General features: G+C 48.6%; 2 protein-coding genes across 2 annotated transcripts in view; one reads left to right on the top strand and one right to left on the bottom strand.

The window, feature by feature from the left end:
* Positions 1–6,907, bottom strand: part of sdhb (succinate dehydrogenase complex, subunit B, iron sulfur (Ip)) — a 7,073-nt gene extending 166 nt beyond the window's left edge. The window contains exons 1-8 of the mRNA XM_079808449.1: positions 6,649–6,907; positions 4,204–4,337; positions 4,036–4,121; positions 3,825–3,961; positions 3,457–3,573; positions 3,253–3,354; positions 459–581; positions 1–349 (exon numbers count right to left, since the gene is read on the bottom strand). The exon at positions 1–349 is cut by the window's left edge and continues 166 nt beyond it. Coding sequence (XP_079664575.1) covers positions 269–349; positions 459–581; positions 3,253–3,354; positions 3,457–3,573; positions 3,825–3,961; positions 4,036–4,121; positions 4,204–4,337; positions 6,649–6,711 — 843 coding nt within the window. The 5' untranslated portion in view covers positions 6,712–6,907 and the 3' untranslated portion in view covers positions 1–268. The remainder of the gene's footprint in view (positions 350–458; positions 582–3,252; positions 3,355–3,456; positions 3,574–3,824; positions 3,962–4,035; positions 4,122–4,203; positions 4,338–6,648) is intronic.
* Positions 6,835–15,491, top strand: mrpl20 (mitochondrial ribosomal protein L20). The gene is made up of 4 exons (XM_079808457.1): positions 6,835–7,313; positions 14,803–14,913; positions 15,005–15,082; positions 15,164–15,491. The coding sequence occupies exons 1-4, from the start codon at positions 7,227–7,229 to the stop codon at positions 15,335–15,337; spliced, it is 450 nt and encodes a 149-aa protein (XP_079664583.1). The 5' UTR covers positions 6,835–7,226; the 3' UTR covers positions 15,338–15,491.
* The last annotated feature ends 584 nt before the right edge of the window (positions 15,492–16,075 follow it).

Raw genomic sequence — 16,075 nt, 5'->3', positions numbered from 1 at the left:
AAACATGAGAATAAGAGTCAGATTGAAGATTTCTTTATGAAAAACAGATGCTTTGGTAGAGATGAAGTCAGTAAAAACACTGTGTTGTGAACTTCAAGCATATATTTATTTAATATACAGAAAGATCTCCAGATAAAGTGAGTGAAAGCTCTTCAAATGTCTCTGAAGCAACACACACACACACACACACACACACACACACACACACACGCGGCGGTTTCTGGAGTGATAAGCGCGTTCTGTGTGTGTTGAGGTGTGTGTGAGTGTTTTAGGCGGAGGCGGTCTTCTTCTCCTTGTACACGGCCATCATCTTCTTGATCTCCGCGATGGCTTTGCCTGGATTCAGACCCTGCGGGACGAGAGACTGTGGTCAGAACACTTAGAGACGGGCGGTCAGGGTGTCCTGGTGTGTGTGTGTGTGTGTGTGTGTGTGTGTGTGTGTGACTCGAGCGCTCCACCTTCGGGCAGGTTCTGGTGCAGTTCATGATGGTGTGGCAGCGGTACAGGGAGAACGGGTCCTGGAGTTTGGACAGCCTCTCCTCCGTGAAGTCGTCCCGTGAGTCGATCATCCAGCGGTACGCCTGCGGTACACACACAGCTGAGCAACAGCACAACAACACACGGCAACAGTTGCCAAGGCAGGTTTTAAAGGGCGTGGCTCAGTTTTTGAGTGTGTTGGGCATTACTGAACCCTGTTTTTTGGCCACTCTGATTGGCTGTTCAGAGAAGATGAACATGAGCGGACGACAAACTCAAGAGTGTCCCTCCCCCCACGAGTCTTGTGGTGCGTTCACACCGGACGCGTTTGACGCAAATTATTCACGCTGAGCGCGCAAAGGTGGACGCTTGAACATTTTGAGTTTACTCGCTTCAATCGCGCGTGACATTCACTGCACAACAGACGTGATTCTCCTCATGGGCGGAGCTTCTGCCAGCGGCTCGTCTCGTTGAGAAATGTCTGACATGGGCTGTGTTTACACGTCTGTTTTTGTGAAAATCTACTGTTAATGTGTGACAAAACGTAGCTTTAAGACTTTTTCAGTCGATAATGTAGTAGTTTAAAGCTCAAATGTGTGGTTTATTTATATAAAGAGTGCCTATTTGAACATGTGATCTGGTGTGTGTGTGTGTGTGTGTGTGAGCTCCAGTGGATCAGTGGCGCTCATTAACCCGGTGAGATCAGCCTTTCCTCAGCCAGTTCTTCTGCCGCTGGCTCTGATGTCTCGAGCTATAATTCGTCTTGTAACGGCCGATCTTTGCTCTCATGGATCTATAATTTGTTCCCTGGCGAATCGTTTAGACTGAGGGCAAAGAGAAGTTTCATTACTTTATATTTTTAGGCTATAACTTTACGTTAGCGTTGTAGCCGACTAGCGCTGACTTTGAATGTTTGACTGAATTGTTTGCTTTATTTCATGTGTAGCTTATTAGACCTTTTACTTCTACTTTTGTATTATTGATCAAACATAAACTTGCATTTAACAAAAAGAGACTGTGTTGTGTTTCATGTCATTTAATGTTATCACAGTGATAATCATATTGTCTGAACCAGATATTAATATACAGATTTTCTCCTCATTGTTGTCATTACTAGAGCAAGCTCCTGATTGGTTAACGCGGCGCGAATATCCGCCAAAGTTCAGATTTTTCAACTTGAGCGATTCGCGTGAATCGCACGTTCAATTCGCGCCGCCTCAATCGCGTGAATCGCGCCGCAGAATGCCATTTTGCGTCTCTGCATTGACTTAACATGTAAATCCCTCGCGTGAATCACGTCCGGTGTGAACACACCATAACAATACGCAAATATTTGAGTCGTGCCAAACCTGAGAGACTTCTGTTCATCTTCAAAATACAAATCAAGATCTACTTAATGAAGTGTGAGAACCAATGGGCTTCATTTCTGCTCTTTATAAGAGCCTGTGAGGAGTAAAGTGAACTCGCCGGCGTCTATAAATGAGTTTCACACTGCAAAAAATGCTTTTCTTACTTAGTATTTTTGTCTTGTTTTCAGTCCAAATATCTAAAAAATCTTACATTAAGAAGCATTTACTATTGTCTTATTTTGGGGGGAAATAACTCAAAATAGCTTAAAATAAGCAAAATAATCTGCCATGGGCAATAATCTTGTTTTCTGTTTGAATTAAAATTATTTTGCTTACCCCATTGGCAGATTATTTTGCTTATTTTAAAGGTCCCGTTTTTCGTGTTTTTTTGAAGCTTTGATTGTGTTTACAGTGTGCAATATAACGTGTTCATGTTTCGCGTGTAAAAAAACACAGTATTTTTCACACAATGTACTGATCTGTATTCTGCTGTTTTCACTGTCCTCAAAACGGCTTGAAAGATTTCCCTGTTCTATGAAGTCCCTCCTTCAGAAACACGTAACGAGTTCTGATTGGGCCAGCGGTTCCCGTGTTGTGATTGGACAGCAGCTTAGCGCACGCAGAGCGCACGTTACCGGAAAGGTCACGCCTCTCACCATAACGGGGAGATAAACGCGCTCAATGATCTCTAAGTGCAGCGGCCCTGGGAAAGCCAAACAAAGGTGACTTGACTCCGGGATGAAAATAACAGCGTCTCGACGACATGGCGACAAACAAACTATAGAAACGCAACCGAACGCAACACTTCCTCTTCTCCACGCGGGAGCAACAAGACCACGCCCCCTTTTTCTGCGTACTCTTGTGGGCGGAGTTTAGTCGACAAACTGTTCTACTGACGTCATTAAAGCAGGAAGTACAGGATGTAGAACAAACCGGCCGCTCGCTGTAGGCTTTGAAAGGGAACTTCTGTTAAATAAAATATCTCGCTTGGCATTGAACTTTGAGCTTTATAATTTTACAGGTATTATATATGCTCTAACAGCAACATTACACACTAACTAAAGTTTGAAAAATGGGATCACAAAGAACAGGACCTTTAAGCATTTTCCCCTAAAATAAGAAAAAAACTTTTGCTTGTCTAGTAAATGCTTCTTAATGTAAGATTTTTTAGACATTTGGACTGAAAACAAGACAAAAATACTAAGTAAGAAAAGCATTTTTTGCGGTGCATCAGTGACACTTCAACATCATCAGATCTCCATCACTGCAGCTCATCAACACACACAGCTCAAAGTGTGACATCAGGAACCCTGACAATGAGTGTGTGTGTGTGTGTGTGTGTGTGTGTGTGTGTGTGTGTGTGTGTGTGTGTGTGTGTGTGTGTGTGTGTGTGTGTGTGTGTGAGTGTGTGTGTGTGAGGGTTGACCTGCATGAGGACGGCCGGGCCCAGATACTTGTCTCCGTTCCACCAGTAGCTGGGACAGCTGGTGCTGCAGCAGGCACACAGGATACACTCGTACAGGCCGTCCTAATGAGACACACACACGTCAGACACACGAGAGAGAGAGAGAGAGAGAGAGAGTGTGTGTGTGTGTGTGTGTGTGTGTGTGTGTGTGTGTGTGTGCAGTACCAGCTTCTCTCGGTCCTCCACGCTCTGCAGGTACTGCTCCTGCCCCTGCTTGGACTCGTCCTTCTTCTTCAGGAACGGCTCGATGGATTTATACTGGGCGTAGAAGTTGCTCATGTCCTGCGGGACACAGACAGACAGCGTCACACACACACACTCACACACACACACACACACACACACACACACACACACACACACACACACACACACACACACACACACACACACACACACACACACACACACACACACACACACACACACACACACACTCACACACACTCACACACACTCACACACACACACACACACACACACACACACACACACACACACACACACTCACACAGGGAAGCACAGATACTCACGGGCACCAGGTCCTTCACCACATACATGTGTGGCAGTGGGTAGATCTTCGTCACTTTGCTGGTGTTATTGTCAATTTTGTTCAGACACGCGAGTGTGTTCCCACCGTTGATGTTCATCGCACACGAGCCACAGATTCCTGCAGACCAGAACAAAACCAGATCAGACCAGAACCAGACCCCAGTGGAACCGGCCCGGACTCGAGTGTCTCACCCTCTCTGCAGGAGCGTCTGAAGGTCAGCGTGCTGTCCATCTCGTTCTTGATCTTGATGAGCGCGTCCAGAACCATCGGGCCACACCTGAGACACACAGCAGATGCTCAGGCTACACACACACACACACACACACACTCACTCAGCGCTGAGGAGCGGCGAGACTCACGTGTTCAGGTCGATCTGGTACGTCTGCATGCGCGGTTTGTCTCCGGCGCTGTCCGGGTCCCAGCGGTAGATCTGGAACGTCTTTATCCGGGCCTGAGTCGCCGGCGCCGCCGCGGTCTGAGCGAACCGCACCGCCTGAGGAGAGACGGAGTTACTGACCGCCATTACTGCCCTCTGCTGGACACAGGCGGAACTACACCCGGGCTACTACATCACTGTAAACACTGACACACACACACACTGACACACACACACACACTGACACACACACACACACTGACACACACTGACACACACACACTGACACACACACTGACACACACACACACACTGACACACAGAACCTGACACACACACACTGACACACACACACTGACACACACACACTGACACACACACACACTGAACCTGTCACGTCATCAGTGCTCAGATCAGCACTATATCTGATGATCATATCTACAGGTGCTGGTCATATAATTAGAATATCATCATTTATTTCACTAATTCTGTTCAAAAAGTGAAACTTGTATATTATATTCATTCATTACACACAGACTGATATATTTCAAATGTTTATTTCTTATAATTGTGATGATTATAACTGACAACTACGGAAAATTCAGAAACTCAGATAATGAGAATATTGTGAAAAGGTTGAATATTGAAGACACTCTAATCAGCTGATGAACTCAAAACACCTTTAAATGGTCTCTCAGTCTAGTTCTGTAGGCCACACACTCATGGGGAAGAAGCTGACCTGACAGCTGTCCAGAAGACGACCTTTGACCCCTTGCACAAGGAAGACAAGACACACAAGGTCATTGCAGAAGAGGCTGGCTGTTCTCAGAGCTCTGTGTCCAAGCACATTAATAGAGGCGAAGGGAAGGAAAAGATGTGCTAGAAAAAAGTGTAGAAGCAATAGGGATAACCACACCCTGGAGAGGATTGAGAAACAAAACCCATTCAAAAATGTGGAGGAGATTCACAAAGAGTGGACTGGAGCTGGAGTCAGTGCTTCAAGAACCACTAAACACAGACGTATGACAGACATGGGTTTCAGCTGTCGCACTCTTGACCAACAGACAGCGTCAGAAGCGTCTCGCCTGGGCTAAAGACAGACAGGACTGGACTGAGTGGCCAGAGTTATGTTCTCTGATGAAGTCAATCAGGAGGTGTTTCTCAATGTCAAGGATCCTTCCTCTGTAGGACTAATCCTTCCAAGTCACTTCCTTCAGAGGCTCGGCGAGACTCCTCTTTAGCATTCGGAGAACATGTAAATGGAACAGGCTTGCAAGTGCGCGTCAGCCTCATTACGTCAGTGAAAAGGTCCGTTAGCCATCAATAACGTCATTTGTATAATATCAATACGGTTGTAATTTGTACTGGCATTTAAAAGTTAATAATAATAATAATAATAATAATAATAATAATTAATTACATTTATATAGCGCTTTTCTAGGCACTAACTCAAAGCGCTTTTACATAGAAGGGGGGAATCTCCTCAACCACCACCAACTGTCACCAAAAGTTAAACTTTACTTATATTTACTACGGTTATAACAAATGTTTGGTAACGTTACACTTGAAAGCATATTGCCCCGTTAACGCTCCGACTCCGCCAACGTCCGATATTTTGTATTTTTTGAACGAGATAGCAAAGCTGCGCGCATAGGATTGTGGGTGATTTGAGAGCGCTAAGTGCGCGAAGTCTACTCGTAAGCATCCTTTCCTGTATATGGCATATTTTTCGAACGAAGGACTCAGACCTTGGTTGAAATTCCGAGGATCCTCGACATTGGAACAGCCCTTCGACGGACGTCGATGACGTAGCATCCTTGGAATTCTGGCTTCCGAGGATCCTTCCTTGACATTGAGAAACGCCTAGGGTCTCAGAGTCTGGAGGAAGAGAGGAGAGACACACAATCCACACTGCTGGAGCTCCAGTGTAAAGTTTCCACAGTCAGTGATGGTTTGGGGTGCCATGTCATGCGCTGGGGTTGGTCCACTGTGTTTTCTGAGGTCAGAGGTCAACATGCTCATACTCTTCAGTGGAGCCAAGTTTTCAAAAAATCCTTTCTTTGTGTTGGTCTTCAGTAATATTCAAATTATCTGAGTTTCTGAATTTGGGATTTTCCTTAGTTGTCAGTTATAATCATCAAAATTAAAAGAAATAAACATTTGAAATATACCAGTCTGCGTGTAATGAATGAATATAATGTACAAGTTTCACTTTTTGAATGGAATTAGTGAAATAAATCATCTTTTTGATGATATTCTAATGATATGACCAGCAGCTGTAAATCTAAACTGCAGGCTGTAATGTCACAGTCACGATCGCGCGACACAACCTTCCTCTCCATAACGGCGCTTCATCTCTAACTCACTAACTCTGAGTAACCGCATCTGGCCAGCCCGTGTGAGGGTCAGGTGTGTCCGGTCAGCTCACCGTGATCGCGGCGGGTCGGTGGACGGCAGCGCAGCGGCTCAAGGAGAAACACACAGCAGCCATGATCGCGTCGGTCTGACTCTGATCCTCCAACAGCCCACAATGCAGCGCGCCTGCGCGGGCCGCGTCCCATACACACGCGCAGCCGCCTACAGAGGGAGCATCCGTGTGTGTGTAATGACCTCCGCTGACGTGTGTGTGTGTGTGTGTGTGTGTGTGTGTGTGTGTGTGTGTGTGTGTGTGTGTGTGTGTGTGTGTGTGTGTGCGCGCGCACTAGCCGGGCAGATCTCCGGGAGTTGACACACAGCCGCGCGTGATATAAGCGATTATGAAACGCATTATATGACTCGCTGTTGAATTTTTTACTTATTGTAAATGTACAAATATTAACCGCGCACTATAATGTGTGTGTATAATAACAGTATAATTTAAAACAAAGCCTTAGTGCTTTTATTAGACTTTTATTTACTCGCGTGCCCCGGATGTGACGTCGCGTCACCGGCGCCAGCAGACTGCGCGAGAGCTCGAGGTCAGTCACGTGTCGGATCGGTGGAGTCCGTTAGGTCGGGTCGGTCGTCATGGTTTTCCTCACGCTGACCTGCTGGATCCGGAACCGCGGACCGGACCGGTACTGGAAAGCCCAGGAGCTCCTGAAGAACGCGCGGGTGAGAGAGAGAGAGAGTGTGTGTGTGTGTGTGTGTGTGTGTGTGTGTGTGTGTGTGTGTGTGTGTGTGTGTGTGTGTGTGTGTGTGTGTGTGTGTGTGAGAGTGAGTGTGTGAGAGTGAGTGTGTGAGAGTGAGTGTGTGAGAGTGAGTGTGTGTTAGTGAGTGTGTGTTAGTGAGAGTGTGTTAGTGTGTGTGTGTGTGTGTGTGTGTGTGTGTGTGTGTGTGTGTGTGTGTGTGTGTGTGTGTGTGTGTGTGTGTGTGTGAGAGTGAGTGTGTGAGAGTGAGTGTGTGAGAGTGAGTGTGTGTTAGTGAGTGTGTGTTAGTGAGAGTGTGTTAGTGAGAGTGTGTTAGTGTGTGTGTGTGTGTGTGTGTGTGTGTGTGTGTGTGTGTGTGTGTGTGTGTGTTAGTGTGAGTAATGTCCAGCTGTCAGTGAGTTAAACACATGTTTGATCAGTTTATCCTCTTAAATCAACACTGGACTCGTTTTACTTACAATAATATCCAGAGATATGAAACTCTTCAAGCTTCTCAATATCAGTTTAAATCTTTAGCCTTTACTATCAACCGCTGTCAGTGCCATATAGAGCTGCACTGAATCCAGGGTCCGGGTGAGATACGGCTGACTGACTGGCCTGGGTTAACTCTAGCTCTACACACTCCACTGGCCTGGGTTAACTCTAACTCTACACACTCCACTGGCCTGGGTTAACTCTAACTCTACACACTCCACTGGCCTGGGTTAACTCTAACTCTACACACTCCACTGGCCTGGGTTAACTCTAACTCTACACACTCCACTGGCCTGGGTTAACTCTACACACTCCACTGGCCTGGGTTAACTCTACACACTCCACTGGCCTGGGTTAACTCTAACTCTACACACTCCACTGGCCTGGGTTAACTCTAACTCTACACACTCCACTGGCCTGGGTTAACTCTAACTCTACACACTCCACTGGCCTGGGTTAACTCTAACTCTACACACTCCACTGGCCTGGGTTAACTCTAACTCTACACACTCCACTGGCCTGGGTTAACTCTAACTCTACACACTCCACTGGCCTGGGTTAACTCTACACACTCCACTGGCCTGGGTTCACTCTACACACTCCACTGGCCTGGGTTAACTCTAACTCTACACACTCCACTGGCCTGGGTTAACTCTAACTCTACACACTCCACTGGCCTGGGTTAACTCTACACACTCCACTGGCCTGGGTTCACTCTACACACTCCACTGGCCTGGGTTAACTCTACACACTCCACTGGCCTGGGTTCACTCTACACACTCCACTGGCCTGGGTTAACTCTAACTCTACACACTCCACTGGCCTGGGTTCACTCTACACACTCCACTGGCCTGGGTTAACTCTAACTCTACACACTCCACTGGCCTGGGTTCACTCTACACACTCCACTGGCCTGGGTTAACTCTAACTCTACACACTCCACTGGCCTGGGTTAACTCTACACACTCCACTGGCCTGGGTTAACTCTAACTCTACACACTCCACTGGCCTGGGTTAACTCTACACACTCCACTGGCCTGGGTTAACTCTAACTCTACACACTCCACTGGCCTGGGTTCACTCTACACACTCCACTGGCCTGGGTTAACTCTAACTCTACACACTCCACTGGCCTGGGTTAACTCTACACACTCCACTGGCCTGGGTTCACTCTACACACTCCACTGGCCTGGGTTCACTCTACACACTCCACTGGCCTGGGTTAACTCTAACTCTACACACTCCACTGGCCTGGGTTAACTCTAACTCTACACACTCCACTGGCCTGGGTTCACTCTACACACTCCACTGGCCTGGGTTAACTCTAACTCTACACACTCCACTGGCCTGGGTTAACTCTACACACTCCACTGGCCTGGGTTAACTCTACACACTCCACTGGCCTGGGTTCACTCTACACACTCCACTGGCCTGGGTTAACTCTACACACTCCACTGGCCTGGGTTAACTCTACACACTCCACTGGCCTGGGTTCACTCTACACACTCCACTGGCCTGGGTTCACTCTACACACTCCACTGGCCTGGGTTCACTCTACACACTCCACTGGCCTGGGTTAACTCTAACTCTACACACTCCACTGGCCTGGGTTCACTCTACACACTCCACTGGCCTGGGTTAACTCTACACACTCCACTGGCCTGGGTTAACTCTACACACTCCACTGGCCTGGGTTAACTCTACACACTCCACTGGCCTGGGTTAACTCTACACACTCCACTGGCCTGGGTTAACTCTACACACTCCACTGGCCTGGGTTAACTCTAACTCTACACACTCCACTGGCCTGGGTTCACTCTACACACTCCACTGGCCTGGGTTCACTCTACACACTCCACTGGCCTGGGTTAACTCTACACACTCCACTGGCCTGGGTTCACTCTACACACTCCACTGGCCTGGGTTCACTCTACACACTCCACTGGCCTGGGTTAACTCTACACACTCCACTGGCCTGGGTTAACTCTACACACTCCACTGGCCTGGGTTAACTCTACACACTCCACTGGCCTGGGTTAACTCTACACACTCCACTGGCCTGGGTTCACTCTACACACTCCACTGGCCTGGGTTAACTCTACACACTCCACTGGCCTGGGTTAACTCTACACACTCCACTGGCCTGGGTTAACTCTAACTCTACACACTCCACTGGCCTGGGTTAACTCTACACACTCCACTGGCCTGGGTTAACTCTAACTCTACACACTCCACTGGCCTGGGTTCACTCTACACACTCCACTGGCCTGGGTTAACTCTAACTCTACACACTCCACTGGCCTGGGTTAACTCTACACACTCCACTGGCCTGGGTTAACTCTAACTCTACACACTCCACTGGCCTGGGTTCACTCTACACACTCCACTGGCCTGGGTTAACTCTAACTCTACACACTCCACTGGCCTGGGTTAACTCTACACACTCCACTGGCCTGGGTTAACTCTAACTCTACACACTCCACTGGCCTGGGTTAACTCTAACTCTACACACTCCACTGGCCTGGGTTAACTCTACACACTCCACTGGCCTGGGTTAACTCTAACTCTACACACTCCACTGGCCTGGGTTAACTCTACACACTCCACTGGCCTGGGTTAACTCTACACACTCCACTGGCCTGGGTTCACTCTACACACTCCACTGGCCTGGGTTAACTCTACACACTCCACTGGCCTGGGTTCACTCTACACACTCCACTGGCCTGGGTTAACTCTAACTCTACACACTCCACTGGCCTGGGTTAACTCTAACTCTACACACTCCACTGGCCTGGGTTAACTCTACACACTCCACTGGCCTGGGTTCACTCTACACACTCCACTGGCCTGGGTTCACTCTACACACTCCACTGGCCTGGGTTCACTCTACACACTCCACTGGCCTGGGTTAACTCTAACTCTACACACTCCACTGGCCTGGGTTCACTCTACACACTCCACTGGCCTGGGTTCACTCTACACACTCCACTGGCCTGGGTTAACTCTAACTCTACACACTCCACTGGCCTGGGTTCACTCTACACACTCCACTGGCCTGGGTTCACTCTACACACTCCACTGGCCTGGGTTAACTCTAACTCTACACACTCCACTGGCCTGGGTTCACTCTACACACTCCACTGGCCTGGGTTAACTCTACACACTCCACTGGCCTGGGTTAACTCTACACACTCCACTGGCCTGGGTTAACTCTAACTCTACACACTCCACTGGCCTGGGTTCACTCTACACACTCCACTGGCCTGGGTTCACTCTACACACTCCACTGGCCTGGGTTAACTCTACACACTCCACTGGCCTGGGTTAACTCTAACTCTACACACTCCACTGGCCTGGGTTAACTCTAACTCTACACACTCCACTGGCCTGGGTTAACTCTAACTCTACACACTCCACTGGCCTGGGTTAACTCTACACACTCCACTGGCCTGGGTTAACTCTAACTCTACACACTCCACTGGCCTGGGTTAACTCTAACTCTACACACTCCACTGGCCTGGGTTCACTCTACACACTCCACTGGCCTGGGTTAACTCTACACACTCCACTGGCCTGGGTTAACTCTACACACTCCACTGGCCTGGGTTAACTCTACACACTCCACTGGCCTGGGTTCACTCTACACACTCCACTGGCCTGGGTTAACTCTAACTCTACACACTCCACTGAGTTCCTCATCTGTTCCGGGGCCGATCCGGTTCTAGATGATAGGCCTCCATGTCATTGTATGCTATATTTTCTTATTATTTATTAAATCAATGCAATATTAGTCGATAAAACATGATTTATGAAAAGGAACCACCTTTGCCAGCTGACAGCGAGCCGCTTTTGTGGTGGAAGATTGGCAGTTGAAATACCCCCAACCGTGCGCAGCTGTCAATGAAGTGCCTGAGTGTCGCTGCATCAGTGCGGTCGCAGCGCGTCTTCTCTACAGCTCGGCTTATAGTGAATAAAACACACTCTGGACCCCCAACATGTGACAGACTTGCTTTCCCGTCCAATCATTTGTAATAGAGCCTTATTTGCACGTTTCATCAGTAACGGCCGCATAGCCTAAGTGTCGCATAGCCTAAGTGTCGCATAGCCTAAGTGTCGCGTAGCCTAAGTGTCGCATAGCCTAAGTGTCGCGTAGCCTAAGTGTCGCATAGCCTAAGTGTCGCGTAGCCTAAGTGTCGCGTAGCCTAAGTGTCGCATAGCCTAAGTGTCGCGTAGCCTAAGTGTCGCGTAGCCTAAGTGTCGCATAGCCTAAGTGTCGCATAGCCTAAGTGTCGCGTAGCCTAAGTGTCGCGTAGCCTAAGTGTCGCATAGCCTAAGTGTCGCATAGCCTAAGTGTCGCGTAGCCTAAGTGTCGCATAGCCTAAGTGTCGCGTAGCCTAAGTGTCGCGTAGCCTAAGTGTCGCGTAGCCTAAGTGTCGCGTAGCCTAAGTGTCGCATAGCCTAAGTGTCGCGTAGCCTAAGTGTCGCATAGCCTAAGTGTCGCATAGCCTAAAGGCCTGTACACACCGGGACGAATATCGCGCGCACTTATCGCCAGCGTTTTTCGTGCCGTTTTTCGGCGCGTCTTGAGTGTTCACACCCAAGCGATTTTCACTGGCGCTGCGCCGAGTGAACGTGCACATTCAGTAGATGCGCTCGCGGTACACAAGATGGTGCTGCGGCACTTTAAGCCTCTGACACTCGCTTGTCACACAGAAGGAGAAGAGAGACAGTATTTACGTGCTTGCCAAAACCATATACATATTATGTATATGGACAAAACCATTCACACACTTTTTGCTAACTGGCAAGCAGCATTAGCAGCCCATCTTCTTCTTTGTCTACTTACTACTTCTTCTTCGTATCAGTGTGTGCTCGGCAAGAGCGTTTTGTGCTCGAGCGCCACCAAGTCGTGTTTTACTGTCACTTCAGCAGCTCCAGGCACGTGAACAAAAGCGCCGATCTCATTGGTCGGACAGTTTTTTACGCGCCGCGTCAAAATAAAAAAACGAACCGAGGCGTTTTTTTAAAAATGACGCTTTTACGCCTGGCGTTTTGCGCGTCGGTGTGAACACTCACATTGGCGCCCATTGTTTAGTCCCGAGGCGTTAAACGTCGGCGATAAACGCGTGCGAAAAACGTCCCGGTGTGAACAGGCCTTAAGTGTCGCATAGCCTAAGTGTCGCGTAGCCTAAGTGTCGCGTAGCCTAAGTGTCGCGTAGCCTAAGTGTCGCATAGCCTAAGTGTCGCATAGCCTAAGTGTCGCGTAGCCTAAGTGTCGCATAGCCTAAGTGTCGCATAGCCTAAGTGTCGCATAGCCTAAGTGTCGCGTAGCCTAAGTGTCGCGTAGCCTAAGTGTCGCGTAGCCTAAGTGTCGCGTAGCCTAAGTGTCGCGTAGCCTAAGTGTCGCGTAGCCTAAGTGTCGCGTAGCCTAAGTGTCGCGTAGCCTAAGTGTCGCGTAGCCTAAGTGTCGCATAGCCTAAGTGTCGCATAGCCTAAGTGTCGCATAGCCTAAGTGTCGCATAGCCTAAGTGTCGCATAGCCTAAGTGTCGCATAGCCTAAGTGTCGCATAGCCTAAGTGTCGCATAGCCTAAGTGTCTCAAAGCCTAAGTGTCGCGTAGCCTAAGTGTCTCAAAGCCTAAGTGTCGCATAGCCTAAGTGTCGCATAGCCTAAGTGTCGCGTAGCCTAAGTGTCTCAAAGCCTAAGTGTCGCATAGCCTACGTGTCGCATAGCCTAAGTGTCGCATAGCCTAAGTGTCGCATAGCCTAAGTGTCGCATAGCCTAAGTGTCGCATAGCCTAAGTGTCGCATAGCCTAAGTGTCGCATAGCCTAAGTGTCGCATAGCCTAAGTGTCGCATAGCCTAAGTGTCGCATAGCCTAAGTGTCGCATAGCCTAAGTGTCGCATAGCCTAAGTGTCGCATAGCCTAAGTGTCTCAAAGCCTAAGTGTCGCGTAGCCTAAGTGTCTCAAAGCCTAAGTGTCGCATAGCCTAAGTGTCGCATAGCCTAAGTGTCGCGTAGCCTAAGTGTCTCAAAGCCTAAGTGTCGCATAGCCTACGTGTCGCATAGCCTAAGTGTCGCATAGCCTAAGTGTCGCATAGCCTAAGTGTCGCATAGCCTAAGTGTCGCATAGCCTAAGTGTCGCATAGCCTAAGTGTCGCATAGCCTAAGTGTCGCATAGCCTAAGTGTCGCATAGCCTAAGTGTCGCATAGCCTAAGTGTCTCAAAGCCTAAGTGTCGCGTAGCCTAAGTGTCTCAAAGCCTAAGTGTCGCGTAGCCTAAGTGTCGCGTAGCCTAAGTGTCGCGTAGCCTAAGTGTCGCGTAGCCTAAGTGTCTCAAAGCCTAAGTGTCGCATAGCCTAAGTGTCGCATAGCCTAAGTGTCGCGTAGCCTAAGTGTCTCAAAGCCTAAGTGTCGCATAGCCTAAGTGTCGCATAGCCTAAGTGTCGCATAGCCTAAGTGTCGCATAGCCTAAGTGTCGCATAGCCTAAGTGTCGCATAGCCTAAGTGTCGCATAGCCTAAGTGTCGCGTAGCCTAAGTGTCGCATAGCCTAAATGTCGGTTACGTTCAATTAAAAAAACACATGGCCTGTTCGCAAGCTAAGTTCATTCAAAGTTTCATTTTGAACGGTTAAATAATTACGTTAAATTATGATCCACACGAACTTCACATTCAGTCATTGTGCACAAAATAATCATCAGAAATATTGCTGACTTGTGCGTCTCAAGCGCCCTGTTTACTTTCATCCTAATGCCCGTTAGTTGTCCGTGGATTGGCGTAGGCTATATTTAACGTTGAAAATGAAAACGTCATTTAAAATCGATTCTATGAACACTTGTGTCTCAAAAATCGAACAGGATTTTTTTACAAAAGTGACAGCCCTACTAGCTACAAGTGTTCATTCAGACCCTGTTAACGTTCATTAATCATAATCGTGTGTGTGTGTGTGTGTGTGTGTGTGTGTGTGTGTGTGTGTGTGCAGCATTTCCGCGGCAGGAAGAACCGCTGCTACAGTCTGGCGGTGCGAGCCGTCCGCAGAGCCTTCGTCTACGCCAGCAAAGCACGGAAAGCCAAACGCCGCAGCATGAGACAGGTACACAACACACACCCCTCACACACACACACCCTCACACACACACACCCTGACCTGTCAATCACTCATGACCTCTGACCTCCGCCTGCAGCTGTGGATCTCCCGCATCGCCGCCGCCACCAGAGAGCACCACCTGAAGTATCCGGCGCTCATACACAACCTGCTGAAGGTCAGTGGAGGTCACGGGTTCTCCACGCCACACGCGTGACCGCTGTCTAAACACGCGTGTGTGTGTGTGTGTCCCTCACAGAGCAGCGTCCAGCTCAACAGGCGTGTGCTGTGTGACCTGTCCATCACTGAGCCCAGATCCTTCCTGGCCCTGGCTCAACTTGCCCGCGCGCGCCAGCAGGAGGGACTGAGGGCCGCTCTGGGGGACGGGAACCAGCCGCCCGGGGTCTTCTCGCGCATCACACAGCTGCAGTGAACCCGCGTGTGTGTGTGTGTGTGTGTGTGTGTGTGCGTGTGTGCGTGTGTGTGTGTGTGTGTGTGTGTGTGTGTGTGTGTGTGTGTGTGTGTGTGTGTGTGTGTGTGTGTGTGTGTGTGTGTGTGTGTGAATATCAATAAACCCTTCTCCTGTAGATCGGCTGCTGTGTTTCTACTTATGAGCCTCAGAATCCGACACTGTATCTGTGTGAATTACATCTGTCTCCTGAAACAGTAATGATTATTAAATATTACACCAATCAGGCATAACATTATGACCGCTGAATAACACTGATGATCTGATATATTCGGCAGCAAGTGAACATGTTGTCCTCAGAGTTGATGTGTGAGAAGCTGGAGAAATGGGCAAGCGTGAGGATTAGAGCGAGTTTGACGAGGGCCAGATTGTGCCGGATAGACGACTGGGTCAGAGCATCTCCAGAACTGCAGCTCTTGTGGTTCAGGCGAAGTAGCGTTTTTTACGACAGAATAACCGTAAAATAATTGTTTTCAGCTTAGATCATTTCTATGAGGTGTCCAGAAGAACACACTAAAGGTCCTAATAAACCGTAGTTGAGGAAATGTGTTAAACTCTCATCAGCCCGAGATGTGCTCCAGTACGGCCAGACCACAGCCAATGGGAATCTTTCCCTTTACGCCTGTCACAGGATGAAAGTGCACATGAAAAGTACAGTTTTTGGTTGTACAAGTTTCTTTGAAAATTAATTTTTACTCTGCA

Source organism: Gobio gobio, assembly GCF_949357685.1.
Source record: "Gobio gobio genome assembly, chromosome: 24".
Classification (NCBI taxonomy): domain Eukaryota; kingdom Metazoa; phylum Chordata; class Actinopteri; order Cypriniformes; family Gobionidae; genus Gobio; species Gobio gobio.
The sequence above is the reverse complement of the archived record's forward strand: the minus strand, read 5'-3'. Positions and strand labels throughout refer to the sequence as shown.

Coding starts and splice junctions, on each gene's coding strand:
- mrpl20 (XM_079808457.1), top strand. CDS start 7,227: ATGGTTTTCCTCACGCTGACCTGCTGGATCCGGAACCGCGGACCGGAC. Junction 7,314..14,802: donor AGCTCCTGAAGAACGCGCGG/GTGAGAGAGAGA, acceptor GTGTGTGTGCAG/CATTTCCGCGGCAGGAAGAA. Junction 15,083..15,163: donor TCATACACAACCTGCTGAAG/GTCAGTGGAGGT, acceptor TGTCCCTCACAG/AGCAGCGTCCAGCTCAACAG.